The sequence below is a fragment of the Aythya ferina genome, assembly GCF_964211825.1.
Source record: "Aythya ferina genome assembly, chromosome: 5".
Classification (NCBI taxonomy): domain Eukaryota; kingdom Metazoa; phylum Chordata; class Aves; order Anseriformes; family Anatidae; genus Aythya; species Aythya ferina.
The window spans coordinates 13,636,784-13,658,175 of record NC_140301.1 but is presented as its reverse complement, the minus strand read 5'-3'; the positions used below and the strand labels follow the sequence as shown (position 1 = coordinate 13,658,175).

The 21,392-nt window shown below is 41.6% G+C and overlaps 1 protein-coding gene across 1 annotated transcript; it reads left to right on the top strand.

The window, feature by feature from the left end:
* Positions 1 to 103: 103 nt before the first annotated feature.
* Positions 104 to 19,488, top strand: ALKBH3 (alkB homolog 3, alpha-ketoglutarate dependent dioxygenase; the record flags this gene model as incomplete). Its single annotated transcript, XM_084521310.1, has 9 exons — positions 104 to 173; positions 707 to 822; positions 1,962 to 1,996; positions 3,896 to 3,943; positions 5,444 to 5,547; positions 6,761 to 6,849; positions 9,779 to 9,988; positions 16,866 to 16,964; positions 17,531 to 19,488. The coding sequence occupies 9 exons, from the start codon at positions 104 to 106 to the stop codon at positions 17,621 to 17,623; spliced, it is 864 nt and encodes a 287-aa protein (XP_084377436.1). The 3' UTR covers positions 17,624 to 19,488.
* Between the last annotated feature and the right edge of the window lie 1,904 nt (positions 19,489 to 21,392).

Below are 21,392 nucleotides of genomic sequence, written 5' to 3'. Positions count from 1 at the left end.
ACCCAGGCCTCGCTGCAAGCTCCGCAGCCGCCACCAGAGGGTGCCGGGCGCTCAGCCATGCGGCCCGGCCGGGCCTGAGGGGCCGGGCCGAGGCGGCGGCGCCATGGCGGACAGGCGGCGGCGGGCCCGCGTGCAGGGCGCCTGGGCCGGCGGCGCGGCGGGGACAGCCGCAGGCAAGGCCCGGGGCTGCGGGTGGCGGCGGGGGGAAGGCCGGGGGGGCTCCGGGGGGGACCCGCACCTGGGAGTTAATAGTTTTAATGCAGTTTTTTTCATGCCGTAATGACTTCTGTTTCTGTAGTGCTGCGTGTTTAGGACTGTAGAATTCCCTAATGCCTCCATGTATTCCTTCCCACGCTGTCCTATGAAGAATTTGAGTTCCGCCTATCACCTTTTCCCCTATGTTTTTAACTTAATGTTAGCAAAAGGCAGCACGTTTTCTTTGTAAGCACCTGCATTTGGCAGAAACTCATTTAAAAACATTTTCCATTTATCCGTGAATAACAAATAAAAATACTCAAGGCGCTATGCAGCTTTAACTGTTAACGTGACGTAGGTTTGGTTTGTCAGCAGAAGTCTCTGCCAAGCAGAGGAGAATCCTTCAAAGAACGACTCCCTAAGTCCTTCCAGACATGAGCGTTGTGTTTTCCATAGGGTGAAGTGCAATTTCATGCCTTTTTTTTTTTTTTTTTTTTTTCCTTTGCTATAGCACCAAAGGCACCTGTGGCCAGCAGCGTTTCCCCTGCAGGCGCTACTGGACAGGCGTGGATGAAAAAAGGTCAACTTCACGCTCAAAAGCAATTTGTCTTTGAAAAGCCATCAGAGGTAATTAATTATTTAATTAAACACTTATTGCCAGAATCTCAAGTTCTCTGAAACTTTAAACAATGAGCTGAAAAATTACGGACTTCGACATTAATGGTCTTGTGTTTTAAAACAAATGAAAAACTCAGCTGAGCTGAACTTTTAGGGGCTTTTATCAAACGTAATTTGAAACTTATGATCTGTCCATCTGTGTAGTTTCAGTCTAGGTATTCATTACATACCTATTCATAGCTACTTTTCATTGTTTGTTTTTTGAAGAACCAAATAATATATTTTCTTAAATATTCAGAACAATGCAATGTTCCTAAGCATGATTTGAGCTCTGTTTTAGTCTCAGGGTATCTGCAATATTTCTGATGGGGGAAGCATGTGAGATTTGTTTTCTAGGCTTTCCTTTATGGCCCACAAGGAGATGAATGATATTTTGTTATTTGCAGTGGGAAGGTAGTTCCTTGCTTGTGAAAAAAAATCTTGAATGCTTCTTTCTAAGCCAGAAATAGTTGAAAGACCCTTCATGGCTTGAAAGGTTTGGAGACGTTCTGGGAAGTTTCTCTCTTCTCTGCAGCAGAGCCCTGGCACCTGTGTAGTACTGTCTTGACTGTTTTACATGCTCATTTATGTAGCACCTTGCATCTCAGCCCTCCAATGAGCTCAGAGAAGAGAAGCATAAATCCCGAGGGCAACTACAATGATAATATAGGCTGGATTCAACTCCAGCTGCCATTTTAAGCTGTTGATTCCTGTTGTCTAATCTGTTTTACATTTTGTTAATTGACTGGCGCTGAGGTTTGTTCATCCCTTCTTCTGTACTTGTACATTTTTAATTCTGAATGTAAGGCTAGGATTTCTTTGGTTGCAATTCAGTATTGTGATAATGCAAATAGTTTAGAAAGGGTTGTCCTTTAGGGGGCAGTTGATTGTTAAAATACATCTGGAGTGGTAGCTGCATCTGAGGGTTTCCAGGGGATGCAGTGGAGTGTTGCTGCTTTACCAACTGTCCAGAGGTGTGTTTTTCTCACTGACATTTCAGTCTTCAACTATCTAGAATCACTAGAGATGGCAAAAAGCTCTGTTTGACTAGAGCACGTCAGGTACGTAAGCATTTAGTATTCACCATGTGTTGTCTGGTTACCTTTCAGGTGGAACGCAAGGTTCCTGAGGCAGGTGTGATAGAGTGAGTATACTGCTGGCTATCCATCTAGCTTGTGGCTTTTCTGTCTTTCTGGTTGGGGTGAATATGCTTAAAAGAGTTCTTTCTTCACTTAAACTGACTATACCTTGGAAGAAATTTTAGTACAAAACGTGGACTTTCAACCCTTTTATCCTGAACTAAGTTTATAGGCAGGAGAGTCCAAGCATGTCTTCGTAGTTTTTGTGGCTTTGGTGTAGCTTTGTAAGTCAGGAAAAATGAATGGTTGGGGGTTCTTGGATAACAGAACCACAAATGTATCTATGTTGGTTAACAATGTACGTTTTCTTAGAAAAGTCCCTGTGTAAACTATACTGGAAATTACTTGCTGTTATCCATGTATGTAACTGGTATGGCACCTCTGCTTCCTTTGAAGGTTCAGAGAAGTAGCTGCTCATAAGCATCACAGTGAAGCTAGATACTTGTAAGCTGTAGATCAAATGCCCTTTCTGTCAAAAATCTCAGGGATTTGCTCAGAGTAAACATGGCATGAAGTATGGCAAGGTGTGGTGGTATATGGTGAAGATACAGATTTTAAAAAATAAATTTGTTTCAGTTTGGTCATCATGATAGTTTTCTTACTAAGTGGTTCCTGTGAGGCAAGTTACGGATCCATCTCGAGTCGGATTTGCATGTGCTTACCTCAAGGGGTCTGCTGTTAGTTCTCTGCATGCACTTCAGATTAGGTGCTGGGTGGGTGTTCATGCACAGCAGGCACGATTCAGATGCCCTCTGGTGCCCCATGTTCAGCCACCCTCTCACAACTGGTGTGGTAGTGAACTGTTCATTAATTAGAACTACTTGTGAGAGGTGTTTCCGCCAAGATGCGGGAAAAATCCTGGTGGAAATAGTAACAGTATTTCCCAGCAACACTTAAGAGATTGTAGCAGATACTATGTATCTGCTAGCAGATACTTCCCTTTCAGTGTGAATGATACAGGATACAGATCTTTGCTTCTTGTTTATTAGTAGTAATAAATCTAGGTACTAAGCAAATTCAGTGTGTTAAAAAATGCTCTAAAGGTTCACATGGCTTTATTACTCTTCTTTACAAATTAAATAAAAACTGCAGGGGAAAAGAAAACTGAGCTGCTGTTCTCATTAAAACAAAGTGCTGTAGATAATACTGTATGGTTTATGCTCTGAGTGTATGTGCAATATGGAAAAGAGTATAGAAGTTCTTGTTTATTCAACTTAAATCCAGCACAGTGCAAAACAGTTTGTGATGGTCTTCTGATGATCAGTATACAGATTGGAGCTAGCTTAGGAGAAAAATGAGATTGCAGGTGAAACACAGTTCGTGGGAGAGAAGATAATACTTCACAGCTGTGTAGCTTGTAACAGAGGGTAGAGATATTTACCCTCTGTACCAGCTACACTGGCTTAAATATTGTTTGCATACCTGTAGTTTGGTTTCTCTGTGTGACTGAAAACTGGATTACATGTCCACAGTTAGACTCACGCTCTTTGTGTACCTATAACTGCAAACATCAAGCATAATGGTCAGGGCACAGTTTTCTGTGGTTGTCTCCCTTCGATTCCCTGTGACATCCCTCATTTACTTGTCTCCAGAGCCCTAAAACCATGTATTGAGCCTTGGCTGAAGTGTGAGCGAGAGAGAGGAAGTACACACAAACTCATTTTTTCTGTGACATTCCTGGCTGCCTTAATCTAACCTCTGTCTCTTCAGAACATTTTTGCTTCTCTTAGTACCACAAAGCTTTTTTTCTTTTTTTTTTTTTTTTTTTTCCTTTCTCTCTTTTTTTTCTTTAAGGAAAACTCACCCTAGTGCAGGCTTACAGCAATTCTAGTCCAAGTTGCTCTGTGTAAGATCACTTACTGTTGTCGGTGCGTCTGACAGCTCTTTCTTTTCTATATCCTCAGCAAGCCTGGTGTGTATGAGCTTAGCACGGGACCAAGTGGAGTTTCCAGGTAAGTGGATTACGTGTGTTTTGAAACTTGCTATTTGCTGCTGCTGAACACTGCGGTGATGCTCAGCTTTCTGAAGTCTGGTCTCTGCAGAGTGTTCTGACTTGAGCAAGTGCCTGTTGCCCTTCCTGTGTGTCATGTGTTTAGAGTACCTCTGGAAGTACTGTGAGTATCAGGCAGCAGAGTTACACAGCTCTGAGCAGCACTGAGGAGATGACATGTGAACCTTTTAACATCTAGCACGTACTACATCTAGTGCTCTTGTCTGGAATAAGGCAAAGGGGCTACGTCCATTTGTTCCGTGCACCACAGTAAGTTGCTGCTTGAAATTTGGATTGGTATTCCTGTGTTAGCAAGGGTGTGGGGTCTATGTCATATGTAGCTGAGAGCTACCAAATATGTTTAGATGTAAATATGACTTGTTTTTAATTGATCTAATAAAAGATTTTAAGCAGATGGGCAACTTTGGGGTTGTCCTGTTTACTTCTGTCTTTTGTCTTAGTTATTACAGCTTCTGGACGCTTTAGAGCCTACTTGTTCTGTGATTCCTGCCAACTTAAAAGCATTTTATTTCGCATTGCTGACTTAGCTGCAATATCAATATTCAGTCTTCTTTTTTTTTTTTATTTGAACTTAATAGACTTCTTTTTTCCAATATTGGAAAAATGCTTCTTGTGAATTTGTTTGAAAGTTTTCATCTTGTTTCCTTCTAAAACTGCAAATAATTTTTATACAAATTTGGAAAAAGCTTTGACCAGTAGGGAAGAGAGAAAAAAATATACAACCAGTTGTGTTACTTTGCCACTTTCAGGAGTTTATATTTTCATAATATATTGCTGTACTATATATGTATTTTAAAACTCAACAATTGGATTTGACATCTCTTTTTAACATCTTTGCTACCTATTCTTACTGTGGTGTCTTTGGAGCATTGCATTTTCCTAAGGGCAACTTCTCATGAATAGCTTTCCTACTCTGCAGGCCAGCACAGTGGCCAGAATTTTTCAGTGCTGCTGTTATTACGGTCTAAATATAAAATGTACATATAAAAATATGAAAACTGGAGAGATTAAATGCTTATAGGATTCCTGTGCTTTCAAAAGAAAAGATAGAGTGGTAGTAGTGAAAAAGGGCTATCAAACTCTTAGGTGCCATGGAGATGATGAATTACTTTCAGGCAATTACTTACCTGTGTTGATTGTTGTACTATAATCGGGTTATATAATTTTTCAAGTGGAAAGTTAAAAACAAGTAAGGATGCCATTTTTTGCACAGTATATGGCTGATTACGGACCTCATGGGTTATTGTTGTTTACATATGTTATTATAGGTTTATAAAGCAATTAGACGTCCTTAGTTAGGGGTTCCATCAGGAGTTCCTGCTGCCTTCTGTTCCGCCTGTATTACCTTAAATTCTTTGAGAATCCCAGAAATTAGAATATTTTATCAAAGCATATATAGAAGACTTTATTCCTTCCTTCTTTTCTGTATCTTCTTCCTTAGGATTCATTTGATTCCTGGCTTCATTGATTCAGAACAAGCAGACTGGATGTTTGAACAACTCCTCCAAGACATACCCTGGGGTCAGAGAACTCACATCAGACAGGGTAAGGGTGTGTAGACTAACTTTTCAGGTCATTTCTGTGCTAAAATGCACACAGTGCACACCATGTCATTGTTTTTCATTTTACACATTGCCACTCCTTCACATACTTCCTCCCAGGTTTTCCTTGCATAACTGAAAATTACTGCTTATCTTTCAAATCTGTGTCACTGTGTTCCAATTCACAATTATTTCAGCTCTTTCCAAGTTCAAGAGAGATGAAAATTGCCTCTCTGTCTTATAAGTCTTAAAGGATTTCCTTTCTGTGGCATCTTCAGTTCTTTTTCCTGCAGTCTTTTTGAATAAGTCTGTGCTCCATCCCTTTATACCATTTCCCAGTGATGTTGTAAAAACTGTTTTCTTTGAGGTTTCTGTTACCAGGAGTATTTTTGCCACTCTCTCTTCGAATTCCAGCAAAGCACACTTCTTTTCCCTTATTTTTGCTTCTTGGTTGCAGTACGAAGTAAGTGAAGAGTCTGCTATTCTGGATTTGTTCACTAAGGGGCCACCTGTTCCAGCTAAATTTCTCCTTTTAGGCATGAACGGATATAACAAAATACGTTGGAGTAGTTACCGGTCAGGGCTGGAAAATTTCTTCAACATCTGTGTTTATTGGCTTGTACTGAAGGTAGTGTAAAATGGAGAGTATTACCTGTCAAACGTGAGAAATAACTACCAAGGCAGTCTTCTCAGAAGCTGAAAGTACTTGAACTTGATGTTTGTATTACGCCACAGAACACTTGCATGTTTGACAAAATACTACTTGTTCAGCTTCGCTGCTTTCTCTTTCTGTAATGTCCCACTGATGCTGCAGTCCTTGACGCTTCATGCTTTTCAGAGGGAATATCTTGCAGTTAATGCCAGCGTATTGGAACCAGGAGAATGTAAAGCAAACGAGAATTGTAAATAAAATTTCAGTTTCATTTTGCTACCTTTAATTTATCCAGTCCTTGCCCAGTCTGAGAAAATTGACGTGGCTCCAAGATTTTGGCAAGGGAATACCTTTCTCATATAATCAAAAATGTAGCACAGAGTCTGCTTTTGGGTGATATTCCTTCACTTGGGTTAATTCTGTAATGTAATTCTTTAAGGAACCACTTTTTAACTTCAGGTGAGTGAACAGTCACTTTTTGATTAGTTTTTTTGACAGAATTGTGCTTTTCCATTTTCAAGCTCTTTGATAAAGCAACTGAGAAGTCTTCCTGTTTTTTTTTCAGAAATGTCTTTTGAGGAGCCAAGGCTTACCTCCTGGTATGGGGAACTTCCTTACACGTACTCCAGGATAACGATGCAGCCGAACCCAAATGTATGTATATTTTTACAGTTTCCTTTTATTATTGTTTACAAAGAAACCCTTTGCAGAGATTGAGAGACAAAACCTTCCTTCTATCCTCTTTTTATCTAGAACATTTGTCAGAATTTCTTCTGTGACCAGCAACAGATTCTAGTGGAAGGTGGACAACTTTGTGAAATAAGCATTATGAGTGGATTGATTGAGAGGAGCATTATTCAGTGGATAAAAGTTTGGAAAAGGAAATTACTGTTCTGTGACAGCTGTTCTGTGACTTACTCTATGCATCTTTATATTGAAGCCTACACAGTTGTACTGAGTTTTTCTTGTAGAGATATAACAACATCAACTACTGAAATATTTATGTTCAGAAACACCTAGATTCAATACAGCTTAAACTTGAATTTAGGCATATTGTTGATTCCTGTGTAAATGTTACGAGATTCAGCACGTGACGTGCCTGCTCAGCCACTCCAGCTTGTGTCACACAATTTCCCGTGCTATTTTGGAACAGTTAGAAACCTTCCAAGTGACTTGCTGATGTGTTGGTCGTGTTCAGTTACTCTTGCTGGCTTCCAGCCTGTTGTCCCATCTCTTGGCATTGCTTTGTCTGAAATTGCCATGGCAGCAGGCTGCAGTGTCCTGAAGCGTAAATGAAGTGTGAGTACTGAGGGCTGGCTAGGGTTGAAAAGAAAGAAAAGTGTCCCACGTCCTGAACTGCTGCTGGACGGGACACTTCCAGCAAAGCGCAGTTTGAGGGGAGTGGAAAGGTGTTATTTACCAAGATGATTTGTAAAGATTTAATAGTTTCAAAAATCCTGTAGTTGGTAGTTTTGTAGTGGGAAAACACGCACTTTTTGTACTTATGTGTGGAATATTATTTTACATGGACTTTTCTAGAAGCACAATGACTTCAGAATGACTGTTGCTGCTCAGAGGTTAGACAGAGCCTCTATGCCCCAGGTTCACTATTTCAGTCCAGTTTGCATGAAGTTCAGTTGGCCGTCATTGCACCACTGCCATTGTCTGGAAACTGCCTGTAGCCAGATGTAAGGGTAGACTGCACATGGGCACTCTGACATTGTGTTCAGCTTTGTAGGAGGGAGTTCTGCAGCCTAAAAAAAGCCGTGGATGGTACAAACAGCACAGCCCTTACCTGTGGAGTAGGTTTTATATTACAAAAACATCCTCAGTGCCGAATCACCAAATGCAATTCGGTGCACAGCTTCGTCAAAAACAGTTGCCTGCCTTGAACGTTTGATCTGTAGGAGTGATTTAGCTTTGTGCCCCTCATTTTTTGTTTGATAAGGCTGTGTGTGATGGCAGCACTGCCAAGTATGATCCAGTGCTACTGTGCAAATAAACTTTTGTATTAGAAAAAAGTGTCTTTGTAAGCAGTGACATAGTTGGGGATGTAGTAATGTATCACAACAAACTTACTTCCACTCCTGCAGGTTTACTGTGAAGTTTCCACTGCATTGTAAAATTCAGTATATAACATTTTTACCAATAATACTTTTGTGATAGGAATTGAGGGAATCCAGTCCGTTGGGTCACTAGGAAGTGCTTCCAGTCATTCTCTTTGGACTCATCTGTGATTGCATAGCATGTTGGGCACATGCTGCAGCTCTGGAGATCCTGTGTTTTGTCCTTCAGGCAACCCAAGTACAAGCTATCGTGTTTTTGGGTGCTGGTACTGATTTCCCTACATATCCCATAGCTACAGGCTGTGTTCATGTATAATTAATTATTCACATGATGCTTAGTCATTGACGGGGTGACTTATCTAGAAGAATACCAAACAGAGAAAGATGACACGGTGAAGGCTTCTGTAGTGTAGCCAATCGGTTAAAAACCCTCTAAACATGGGTAAGCATGGAAGGGCAGTGGTGCGGAGTTGATTATTTGAGGTGGATACTGGGAAATAACTCCTGCTCTCTGTTCCTTCTGCCAGTGTTTGCTGAGAGGTTTGGAATCAGTTCTTTGTCCTCTCTTGATCTCTGTGTTTCTGCTTATATAATGGGCAAAATATTCTGGCCGACATTGCTCTGAGCCTTTTTTTCTCTTTTCTTTTAGCTTATGTAGTACTTAAAAGCACTCTGACAGCTGAAAGTCATGATGTAAGTTTGTAACATTGAATAGTGATTCACTGGACTGAGCTGTAATGGAATGCGCAGAGCTGCCACGGGCTATGGGCGCAGCAAGATAGTAGCATAGGGAAGGGGGAAATTTGGGGCCTGTGCCATCCATTTTGCGGCTCACTGAGAAGTTACACAGCTGAAGTCAAAGCCCCAAAAGATGAGCGGGGCTCAGCACGCTGTGCTGCTGGAGCTGGGAGCAGAGGGCCACGCTGTGGAAGCGTTAGGCCAACTGTTGGCTCTTGTTCTGGGTCACCTGCAGGGAATGGAGAGGGATTTACGTGGACACCAGCTGCAACTTTTTGGGTGTGCTGTGCCCACCAGCAGTGGTTAAGTAACTCAGGTGTTATCAACCCCACATGTTAAACTCCGCTAGCTTGGCCAGGAGATTAGAGCAGACAGGTATGCATGGGAGAGGTTGCAGAGTTTTTGTTCTGGTTAAGAACTGCTGGTGTTTATCTATGCTCAGTTCAAGCAGATTTTACTCTATCCACTTCCTCACTTTTGAGTTCATTGAGGTGGCTAGCGGCTGCCACTAGCAGGCAGACTGGCTTCTTATTTTTAAGAGGTGATTTAGTGTTGACCTATAGGCAATAAGCATACTTTGCAGAAAGCCTGTTCCTCAGCTTTACTAAAAATTTGATAAAAATTGTTCAGAGGCATTTGTTTGGCTTCGGGTTCATTGTGGTGAAAGTGCAGTATGTTTTGTTTCTTATCCAAGAGTAGTTTTCCCCTTGTGTCCTGCTGTTATTGCCTGCTGCCCAGCTTTCATTGTATTTACCTGACTCCCTCTGTGCCGATTGCAGTGGCATCCTCTGCTGACTATGCTAAAGGACCGCATTGAAGAGTTCTCTGGCTATGCCTTCAACTCCCTGCTCTGCAACCTGTACCGAAACGAGAAGGACAGCGTAGACTGGCACAGTGACGACGAACCATCGCTGGGAAAAAATCCCGTCATTGCCTCGCTCAGCTTTGGTGCTACCCGGACCTTTGAGATGAGGAAGAAACCCTCCCCCGTGAGTGTTCTTATTGCAGTGAAAGAGTCCAAACTCATTTGTTTAGTCCTTTTCCTCTGTTTAGAGAACTTAATAACTACAAACATTTAGTTATGTTAGCAATTAGTGGAAGCACTCATAAAGTTCTGGGGAATAAGTGTAGGAATCAAAAAAACCTGTTACATGGAACATGACATCTTCAGGGTGGGCATGTAACCACTCTAATAATGTGCAGCAATGTAGTGCTGCAGTGAAATTGCAACCTAGTATTTTGCCCTGATAAGGTCCTTTCCCATTACTTGAAATCAGCGATGTCAGAAGGGAGCTTTCACTATCTAAATGAGCCATAGATTCAATGCTGTTTTGTAAGCCCCAGTAATGGTGTAATTCATAGTGTATGTGTTACGCAGAGTAGTTCTGACCATTCCTGTAAATAAAAATCCCCTAACATTGTCTGAATTTTGACTTGTGCATGTTCAGGCTGAGAGCCAATGAAGAGCAGGAAAGAGCAGCCCATTTCTTTTACCTAAAATACCAAACTGTGGTATCATACTGCACAGACTAAACAGGGATCGTTACTTTGATAGGAGGCATGTGTGAACATCCTCTCAGGAATTAGTTTCTGATTCGGTAGAGAATACTCTTTCTAGAAAAAATGCTGTGTAACAGGCATTTAAGCAACAAGTAACTTAGCACTTAGATTTTGCATTATTGAAGTAAAGGGATCACGTTCTTCTGCTGAAAGTACAAGCCTCATTGTAGGGTATCCTGCTTCAGATGTCTGTTCTGTTTGTTTTCTGTTATGTGGTGATATTCTTGCTGTGAACTCAGAGGAAAACTCTGAGGAATTTTATTTTTTTTTTAATGTAGTTTGAAAAATGCAGTCTGAAAAGCACTTTGGGATCTTTGAGAAGCTGTTTGCTGTCTACTTACATTCTTAATTATTCTGAATAAACTAGTGCAGAAAGCAAAGGTGGACAGTACCAACCTATAAACTGTGCCCTGGGGTATTGAAATGTGCCCTTGAGGAGTGACAGAGGGGTCACCAAGTCGTGAACAAAAAAGGTCAGGATTTGAATCAGAAAACTAAATAATTTGTGTTTTTCACCAGCTCTTTAATGTGTGAGTTTTGTTGCCTGAAGGGAGTTTAACCCTGTGGTCCTTGAGCATGAGATGACATAACCGGAGCATTGTGTCATTGGGCATAGCATGAGTAAGTGTCTTTGATTCTGTGATGATAACATAATGTCAGCTGGAAAGTTCATCCCTCTGGGAAGCTGTAAAGGGTGCCCAGGTTCATTTCCAGAGCGCATGTCTTCCTTTCTGATGGATCAGAATTAAAGCCACCTAGATTGCAGTATAAACTTTGCAATTTCCCCCTAAAAATTGAACGCAGTTCTTGAGCAAGATGTCCATTTGCTCTTTTCTCAAAAGACACCTGCTATGTGTAAAGGGGGAAATTCAGTCCGTGCCACTCACAATTAGCCACTTTATTTGATCTGTACTGTATGGTTTCTTCCCTTTTCTTCCTGAGGTGGGTGATTTTTTTTAATGTATATATCCCTCAAGTGCTCCTCATTTTTTTTTCTTTAGTGTCTTTGACCTGATATTTCTGACTAGCTCGGTCTTGTTAAATATAAAGTGCATTCCTTTTGCAACTGTGACATACCTGTTTCTAAAATAAGATCCCCACGTGCAGAGTGATGCTTGAACAAGTTGCTATTAACTGTGTATCATGTGCCTAAGGGAATTTGTACTTAAAATTATATGTCACGTTACGTATTCTTTGCGCGTTCCAAAAGCCTGCAATTTTCTGAGAGCATCCTATGACACTAGGTGCTTTGCCAAATGGGAGTTACAAGACGCCCTGATGGAAATTACAACCTTTCAGGCTGTACCACCAAAGAACTAATTTTCATGCTCCATTGTAATGTAGCATTCCATTAAAGGAAAAGTTAAAGTTGATTGTGGATACTAGAAGTTTGATCAGTACTTTGTTAAAAGCAAGTTACAGGGACAGGGGTAGCCTAGGGAAGGGGGATTTAGATTTACAATCATCACAGGCATCTCAGGCTCTTATCTGGTTTGTAATCTGCCATTATTCCTACGTCAGGTTTTCCAGAGGTAGTCTTCACTGAGGGAGGAAAAGAGAAAGCAAATCCTTTTCCTCCCCAAATTAAGCCTCTTTGGGGACCCAGATTCTAGCAATGCTGATTTTAGAGTTTGAAAAGCCTTCATTTCTCTCTGTTGTAAATGCTTTTAAGTCTTTCGAGATGAAAGTTGTCATGAAAAGGTAAGATGAGAAATACTGTGCTAGAGGCTCACCGTGGGTAAGTGATGCTGGGAAAAAACTGAAGCGATTGCCTGTGTCTGATCATGTACTGGGTACAAAACAGCATGTACCACGAGTCAGGTAGCGTCGTGTAGTGCAATTGAGGAGTACTAAATCGGAGCCTTCGGAGGCTCCAGCTCGCATTAGTGACTGTCTGTACAAGTAGTGTCCAAATTTAACTGTGGATGAACCTCTTAGGGAATAAAACCCTGTTTCTCTAAGACAACTATAAAAAAAGACAGTTAATGTTACTAGGCTTTTTTTTTTGTTGTTTGGTGGTTTTTGTTTGTTTGTTTGTTTGTTTTTTGCTGCTGCTGCATGTTTGTGTGAGATTTTTACATTCGTGTTGCAGAAATTTGAAGTTTCTGTAGGCAATATTGAAACTGCCACTAAAAGAAATCTTCCTGTCCTTGGAGGAGGAAAAATAAAGTTGTTTAGGTGCAAGTGGCATTATTGTTGTTGTTGTTGTTTAAACTGTTCCAGAGTGAGGTTAAAGAAAGGTTCAGTCTGCTGTTGTTTTTGATGACTGCTGCAGTGGATGAATAAGTGTTCACTACATAATAGGGAATGAGTACAGACAGTCGTGCATGGCCTACATGAATCCACATTGCAAACATCCCTTCTGAATAAGTCGAAATAATTTCTACCCAGATTTCAGCCCAGAGCATGTTAAAAGAACTAATAAAAAGCTGCATATGTTTTGGGAGCCAAATCCCTCCCTGGAGTTGTTAAGGAGACTTTTCATGGAAGTTAACGTGATTCCAGGAAGTGTTTTTGTTCACCCACTGGTGTTTTTCAGCATTCTTTTTTCTAAACACTGCCTTTTCTGTTTATTTGGACCAGTTGTGTGGTTGTATGTGATGTTTTGCCTATGCTTTCAAGGGTTTCTAGGGTTTTTGGATGCTTACTTGGTAGTCCGAAGCCTACAGTGATCTCATTTCTTCTAGTTTTTGCTTCTAGTCCCATTAAGTTATTTAATTTTTTTCTTGCCCCCTCGTTGCTCCCCGGTTGCTGTAGCTCCTGCCTGTGCTGGAACCAAGAGGCGAATGCTTTGTTTTGGAGCTGTGATTCATACTCAAGTCACACGCAACCTGCTGGCTAAGTCAGTGAGCCCTCTCCTGCTGTCCCACAGCATACCTGTCACTTCAGCCCTACCACCTCCTTTCTGCTCTCCACACCACCCCGAGGCCCTGTCCCACTCAGACCTGACTCAGCCGCCCTACTCCAGAGGAACTGATTTCCCTGCGTTACGTGGGTCATCCTGATCCAGCCTCAGCACCACTTGTACTGCTGCTTATCACTGCTCAGCTCAGACAGCGCCAGCTTATCTGATCAGGTCCTTTTGGGAACTCCGTGAGATTTTAGTTAAGGGTGGTGTTTGATGTCCCAGTAAGCTCCCGTGTCCTGCTGGGGGCTGCTCTGCAGCAGAGGTCTGGGTGCCACATGGACCGGTTCGGTGCAGCTGCCCACCAAACTGCAGTGTGAGCTGTGCATGGAGTTAGGAAGGCAGCTGTCAGGTTCATCTGTCACCTTCGTCTGTCTGTAGCCAAGGAAACTGATGGCTGCTGGGCAAGGGAGGGATTTTCGTGCGTACGTTAGATAACAGCAGGATGTTCGTGGTGTTCTCAGAATCAGCCTTCAGATGGGTCTGTCCTTCAAAAGAAACATTAAAACAAGGTCCTTCTGTCCTTGAGTAGCTCTTGTAGCAGAAATTAAAGAGCCCCTAGTACTTTTGGAAACAGAAAAATAACCCTTGGTGTCCTAACAGGCCTAACTGAAGGCTGACAGGAGTAGATGGAGCACGGTAGAAACTGAGCCTTGGATCAGGACGGGGTTGGAGTTGGACTTTTGGATTGCCATGAAGGAGGCTTCCTTGGCTTTCCCCTCTGGTATTGGCAAGATTTGAGCAGCTGTAGGCAAGTAGAGGAAAAGAGGCGAGCACTTTAAGGGTACCATACCACACTTGCAGAATGCAAGGTCATCAGCAGAAAGACAGAGTGTAAAGATAGTCCTGTGTAGGTGGGTGGGTGCGTTACATGAGGAAAGAGCAATAGGCCTGGTACTTGGGCTTCTAGATGTTTTCTATATATTCTGTATTCTCTATATATTCTAGATATTTTCCCTTGCTTACCTTTTTGTTTTTAATACCTTTTTAAGAAAAGTAATTGATGGAGTCCAGGAATGCTTCCAGTTTTTATATTGATGGCTTCCCATCCATTCATACTGAGCTTTTGTCACTTACTACCTGTAGTTCCTTGGATTAAGAATAGGCATCAAGAATAAGTTTCCTTCATAAATTTCCTGAGCTGTGAAACCCAGCTGAGTCTCCTGCATGTCTGACATCAGCTCTAAAGAGAAAAGTTCTGAAGTGAGATTTGGTGGATGTGTTAGTATAGACACGTGATGCGTCTAACTTCACTGGCTGTGCAAAACCAATGGACGTGCAATTCTGTTTTCTAGGTAAAACTAAGTTCAGATGTCACATCTGAAATGGAAAGAAACTTCTGCTTTTACATACTCTCTTTTCTAAGCCAAAAGGATGTTTTCTTCTAAATCATTTATTTTAGAAGATTCATTTCAGTTGCGATGAGCAAGAGACAAAAATAAATCCACTGTTGTCCTTCCACAAAGTGAAATGGTGTAATCCAGTGAAATAAAAAGAGCCATGCACTGCTATTTCACTGCTTTTCATCAGCAGTCATGTTTGAGATCTATTTTTGAAATTCCCCTTGTTTCATCTGTTGTTTTAAAAAAACATTTTTGGCATTGTGCTTTACTTCTAATAGAGCAAGACAAATGCCTCTTAATTCCAGGAACTTAAAAATATATTTTGCAAATGGACGTTGTCCTTATGGAGAATGAAAATACTGCAGGTGACTCTCGGTGCCTTCTGCAACTCTGATTTCAGAGGTTTAGTGAGCTTAACTAATGGCTGAAACAGCCTCAGGCCCTGAGGTATCCCCAAGAAATGCACAAACCCAGAATAACCATGACTGCCAGTTGCACTAGTAGTATTGAATAACCTTGTTCTGTCACACTGTGACTAACTTCTAGTCCCAGAGTTGAACAGAAAGTTGCAAAGATGCTGGTTAATTACATGAAGTGATGCTTTTAGTTATTGGGAATTGATATGACCCCAATCAAGCTCTTTTGCATAAACAAAAAAATTGATTTGGTGAGCTCTTTGGAAAAATAAACATCTCTGCTTCTAGATGCAGTGGTATAATAACAAATATATTTTGAATAACAAATTTTCATTCAGACTGCTTGCTATATGCAGCAAACTCAGAACAAGGTTAACTCTGTATTTGGACTGTGTAGTCCTTGAAAATGAGAACCTGTCGCTTTTTTTTTTTTTTTTTTTTTTGCTTGGAAAAAGTTTATCATCTTCTTTACTATTTCAGGTTATCTGATGCATTCTTTAACTTAATAATAAAAGACCTTGAGTCTCCTCCCTTTCAACACTAATTAAAATATTTTCTCTAGCCCTTTCTTCCTCCAAATAACCCCTGCATTTGGAAGGTGATTTTCTACTAGAAACGTCCCTGAATTCCTCATTTCGGAGAGTTGCTTTCAATTCTTCTTTGGCAGCTTTCAGATTTGGCAGTAGAGATCTACAAAAGGCTAACTATGTACTTCCATTTTATATTTGGGGAAATAGTGGTTTTCTTATTCACACTTTAATGAAATAATCCAAGCTCCAGTACAAAGTAGTCAACATGTTGAATAGAAGTTTTGCAGCAAGTTTTTGCAACTGTTGAAGGCTAATACCAGAAAATAGTGAAGAGTACACAGAGCATTATAATATCTGCCCAGGTGGCAGTCTGGAAGATGGTGCATGTCATGCAGAGCGTGATCTCGTGAGGATGCTGCTGTTGTGATAGTGAGGCTTCCCTAAGCAACTGGACTCAGCAGGGTGGTGGTCCAGAGTAAAACTGGAAGGAGTAGGGCAAAGAAATAGAGTTACTACTCTGACTGACACCGTTTGTGTCAGGCTACTACTGGTGTGTTGCTACATTTGGTTGTGGTAGTTGTGTTTTATAACAGTTGTGCATAATCTGAAGGCTTAACCAAAGTTTTGCAAATGAACTGCGTCTTCTAGGTGAGCAGCCTGGCTTGCTTAATGGTGATGAAGTTTAAGAGAACCTGAAACAAGACAAATTGAGAAGAGGAAGATGTGCATTTTGGATAAAGCAGTTAACCATTAGAATCATGGTTATGGTTGCAGAATGTTTCCACACAGAACTGTTCAGTTCAAGTGGATGTTCCCAAAACATTTGCAGCCTTGCTCCAGAATTTTGCACTGGACTTAGGAAGCAGTTGTTGATCTTCACCGATGTTATACAGACAGTGAGATGTAATGGCTTTCCATCCTGAAAATGTTCAGCTCCTCAGCTCCTTTTGAAATATGGTTGCAGAGAAGTCTAGTTAGACTTCCTGAGCTCATAAAAGCTTCCTTTTGTCCTTTCCCCTCCCTGTTTTTTAAGCTCTGCTATATAGGACTAAGGACTGATTTTCTACCAAAAGCACTTGCCTGCTTCTTCAGTGTCCCGTGTTTCTTTTTAGGAAGAGAATGGAGACTATACTTACGTAGAGAGACTAAAAATCCCACTTGATCATGGGACTCTGCTGATGATGGAAGGAGCTACCCAGGAGGATTGGCAGGTAAGAAATCCTTGGCACTGCTTAAGAGCTTTATTTGCAGTGCAGTTCTCTAAATGTGTGCAAAGCACTTCCACGAAGGAGGTAGGCAATACTCGGCTTCCAGTGAAACAATTATTTCACAATGCTTTCTACCTCAGAATTTCAAAGCACCATACAAAAATTATGCAGTTTTATTCAACTGCTAAGTGATACAAGGAATCAGCTCACATGCTGATGTTTCAGCATTTAAGTTCAGCGGTGAATGTTGCAGCCTGCAGCTGAAAAAGCAAAATCCATTTAGGAGCTTAGAATATAAAATTGTTGAACTTAATTTAACAAGGCTACAGTAATCTACAAAAGACCTTTATTTCCTCAGTAGCCCTGAGCAGTCAGAACATGAATGTTTTGCCTTAACTAAATCTTTAGAAAAGTTCATGAAAAGCCATTACAGAACATTAAGGGTTTTTTTTATGTTGTTTGATTACCTGTATTTTAAATTCACCAGCTCATAAGTTGTTTTTTTGTGTGTGTGTGTGTTTGTTTTGCTTTTTTTTTTTTTTTTTTTTTTTCCATAATGCCACTTACAGCATCGAGTGCCTAAGGAATATCATTCCAGAGATGCACGCATCAACTTGACCTTTAGGATCATTTATCCAGAACCTGGTGGAGTTTGGAAGTGAAGAGGCACTTTGGGCGTTGCTGAACACACAGCAGATCAAGAGCCTCAGCTGGCTACGTGTTTTACAGGAGCAGAGTTCTGTGAAATATCTGATGGGGAAAAAAACTGATGTCATGAAGGTCTTTGACAATCAGAAGTTACCTGTTATGCGGACAGCGTGGTTTTGTTTTCAGAAATGGTATGCCTTTAGATGATACTAAATCACAGGCTTTGTTTGTGCAAAGATGATGATCATTCCTAAAAGAACACGGAATCTCTGAGAGGTACTGACGGGAGCAGAACGATTCAGTGAGCAGTTATTTTTGCACCTTCTCGTCTCCCATTTCTCCCCAGATGGTGATCTACGTTCAAGTGACACAGATCCAGGAAATGTTCAGGATTTTTATGTAAAGCCAGCTATCTGTGCGCTGTGTGTGTGGAAATGGGAAAGCTGCACTCTGTGATTTCTGAGTGTTAGTCGCTTCACCGAGGGGTAATGCATTGCTTTTTGTTTGTAGGTTGCAAGAGTCTTTTGCAACAAAGCAGTCAGTTTTATTAGTTATAAAACTGCTTGAACTAGACTTGTGCCTAGTAGAACAGTGGGTCGAGGCTTTCTTCGGCTATGTTCTCTATGGGCGGATTTCGGTCCTTACTGCTTATTTGTGTAGACAAGTCACAAGAGGGCAAGGAACACAAACATCTTAGCCATGAATCTTATCAGCTAGGTCAAAACTACCGACTTCCTGAGTGCTAACAGTCTTCCATCCCTGTTGGCGTAGTGAGAACCATGCTATCTGCATGGTTCTCACTGCAGTGATAGCATCCCCTGTCCCGGATCAAAACGCTGGTTTGGTATCGCTTCGCTTTCTGTTTGAAGCAGGATCTAAGCACAGGTCAATACTCTGTGCCTCATAACACACTGGCAAGCTGCTTTAATGCAAGAATAAGCAGGTGGTTGGAAAATGTCTGTCTCTTTGTAGCCAGCATTATCTGTAGTTTAAAGTTGTTCTGGACAAGAGCAGTCAAGTTGTTAACACTCAGTTATGCCTATTTTTAAAGGTACTGGTGACCTAAAGGACAGGCTGTCGAGTCGTTTCATTCCCTGTATACTGAAATTTGGCAGAAGCGTTTTCTTTGTATATCAGACAAACTTATTAGGAGATTCTCTATTTAAAACACCATACAGATTTTGAAATAGCTTATTCTTCTAAAATGAATGCATGGTATTGGGAAACTTATTTTGTTATCTAATAATTTCTTCACTTTTATCCCAGTTCCTAAAGCAATATGTTTTTGGAAATACATTTGAAATAAGTTTCCAATGTAATATTAATTTCTTGTACTTGAATCTAAGATACGGACTCAGTGATGTATGTTTTGAGAATTCATGTTGGAGCAGGTGGATTTTACTTTAAAATTCATTTTCTTCAGGTAGCTGGTGCTTTGCTTATGTCCCTGTATGTGTGCCCAGTTGTTGCAGTCCTTAAAAAGAGTGTTTTTCCGTAACCGAAGGGCATCTCATTTCTCCAGGTATTCTGACTAGGCAACATGTTAGCCTTTAGTAGTTCATACAAGCTACATTTGTTTACACTTTTTGTTTAAAAGCAGTCATGCTGCAAGGAGCAGTAGTGGATGGAGACTAGTGGCAACTTCTTAAACCCACAAACCCAAACCTATGGAAATCGCAACTTGTTTGAATTCAATGGAGCCACGATGCACAGGCAGGATCCTGGAGGCTGAAGCTGTAGAGGAAAACAAACAGTTCCTTGCTTGCTTTCTCAGTTTCAATTCATAATGTTAGCAAACTGTGTTGTAATTTTGCTTATTTGGGTCAAACTGGAAGAATACAGAGGTTTGCCCCTCAAAATAAAACGATTTAAAAGAGGAGTGCTGTATCCCACGGAGCTCTCTGGGGGTGACATCACTTTATTGCTGCTGTCTGTGTGCCGGCCATGCTGCTGCTCGTATCCTAAGCAGGATGACGGTGGGGAGAAGGCACGTGGCGTGGTTCCTCCCCCTGGCCTGCGAGCCCTGGCTGCGAGGGGAACAGTTGGCACAGCGGTCAGGTTTCTTTGTGCCAGCTGGGAAGTTGTGGGTCCTTCCTTCCTCCCCCCACCTCCTCCCTAAAATGTCACCTAGGCAGGTGGCAGCAGATTGCAACCTCCTGCCTGCCGGAACCGCAGGAAATGGCTGCGAGCAGAGGAGATTCCAGCCCACATCTCCCCAGGAGATCTTTCTGCGGGGACTTTTTTCTCCTAGGTAGAAATCTGGTCTTTAATACTGCAAAAACACTCCCATGGTTCCCAAAGAGGATGTGTGCAAAGGTAGAGTTTTTAAAGGTTTTTAACTCTGGTGTTGTTTTCATGACACCCAAAGGCTTGAATTTTAACTGGAGACCGGCCAGCTTGAGAATTTGGAGTGGTGCTGTTCAGCTCTTCCTGCTGTTGGAGTCAAGTGCACAGCGTGAGGTTTACATACTGCATAAACGTGTAGGTACATTCTAGGCTTTAACTTAAAAGCAGCCGGAGGAACTTTTCCTCTAGTTCTGTGGATTTGAAAACAGTATCTCTAAAAATGCTGTCCAAAGGGTTTATTTTCCAGTTCCAAGGTTTTCTTCCTTCCCAGGACTGTTTTGACAGTACAGGAATCCCAGCCAGCAGCTTACTGAAAAAGTTGTAAACTCAGAATTCATTACAATAATACAAAGTAAAATACATTGCAGGACTGTTTGGTTTATCCAAACCCAAATGCTTTTACATGCACGAAGAATTCAGAGTTTGAATATTCAGATAATTGAATATTCAAGCGCAAACTCTTGATGAGGCTGGGGGACACCTGATTAAATATTGCAGTGTTGGGCCATACCAGGTTGATCTGTGCATGTTCTGTTTGAAATCAAGAGCAAAGTTCATCATTTCTCTTTTTCAAGAAAAAAAATATCTTTATTTTTGGTTTTGATTAGCTGTTAAGCAGTACATAATTTAATTCTCCGGTGTCAGATTATTTCTAGCTGTGTATTTCCCACTTGTCGTGACTGACGGGTTTAATGTAGCTACCTGAAATTTCCTTCTGACAGCAGTAATTTAGAAAGAGACAGGGTGCCAGGAAGGGGTTAAGAAACCAGAATTTTTGTGCCACAATACTGGCAGAGTACAGAAGATTGTTCTCCTGGGGTTCAGGACAGAAGACGGACGGTGGGTGCTGCAAATCCATAATACCTCCTCGTCGAGTGCCGGTCCTATTGACTTAGCTAAAAGGCATTTAACACCCACTTTGCCTTTTCTGGTCATAAACATTTTCAGACTGGATATGAAATCTGCCTCACTCTGTTTTGTTTTTGAAGTGCTTCTTATAAATGCTCGAGGTTCCCATAGCAACCTGTGCCATTTGTTTAAATCGGAGCTCGCCGGCCTGTCCTCCCCGCACCGAACTTCTGCTGAGATCCTGCCGGTATCGTCTCATTTTCTTGGCATGCCCGAGAGCGGCTTGGAAGTGGCTCCACAGCAGCTCTGGGTAAAAACGCTGGCCTTTCCCGAAGGGCCACTCACTCAGCAAGATGACAGATGTGTGCTTTCTCGCTTGTCGACCTATTTGATTTACCTCCTGCTCTTCCCGCATAGCATTTGGCGCAGCTCTGGGAGTTACTCCGTGCTCCTGTCAAGCACAGGTTGGCTGCTCCCGCCCTGAGGACACGTCTCCAGGTAGCTGGACACCCTGTTTTAAGGGAAGGGAGCGGGTAGCATAGTGTAAAATTTTAATCAGAATAAAGAGTGAGGAGGTCTGTCTCGCAG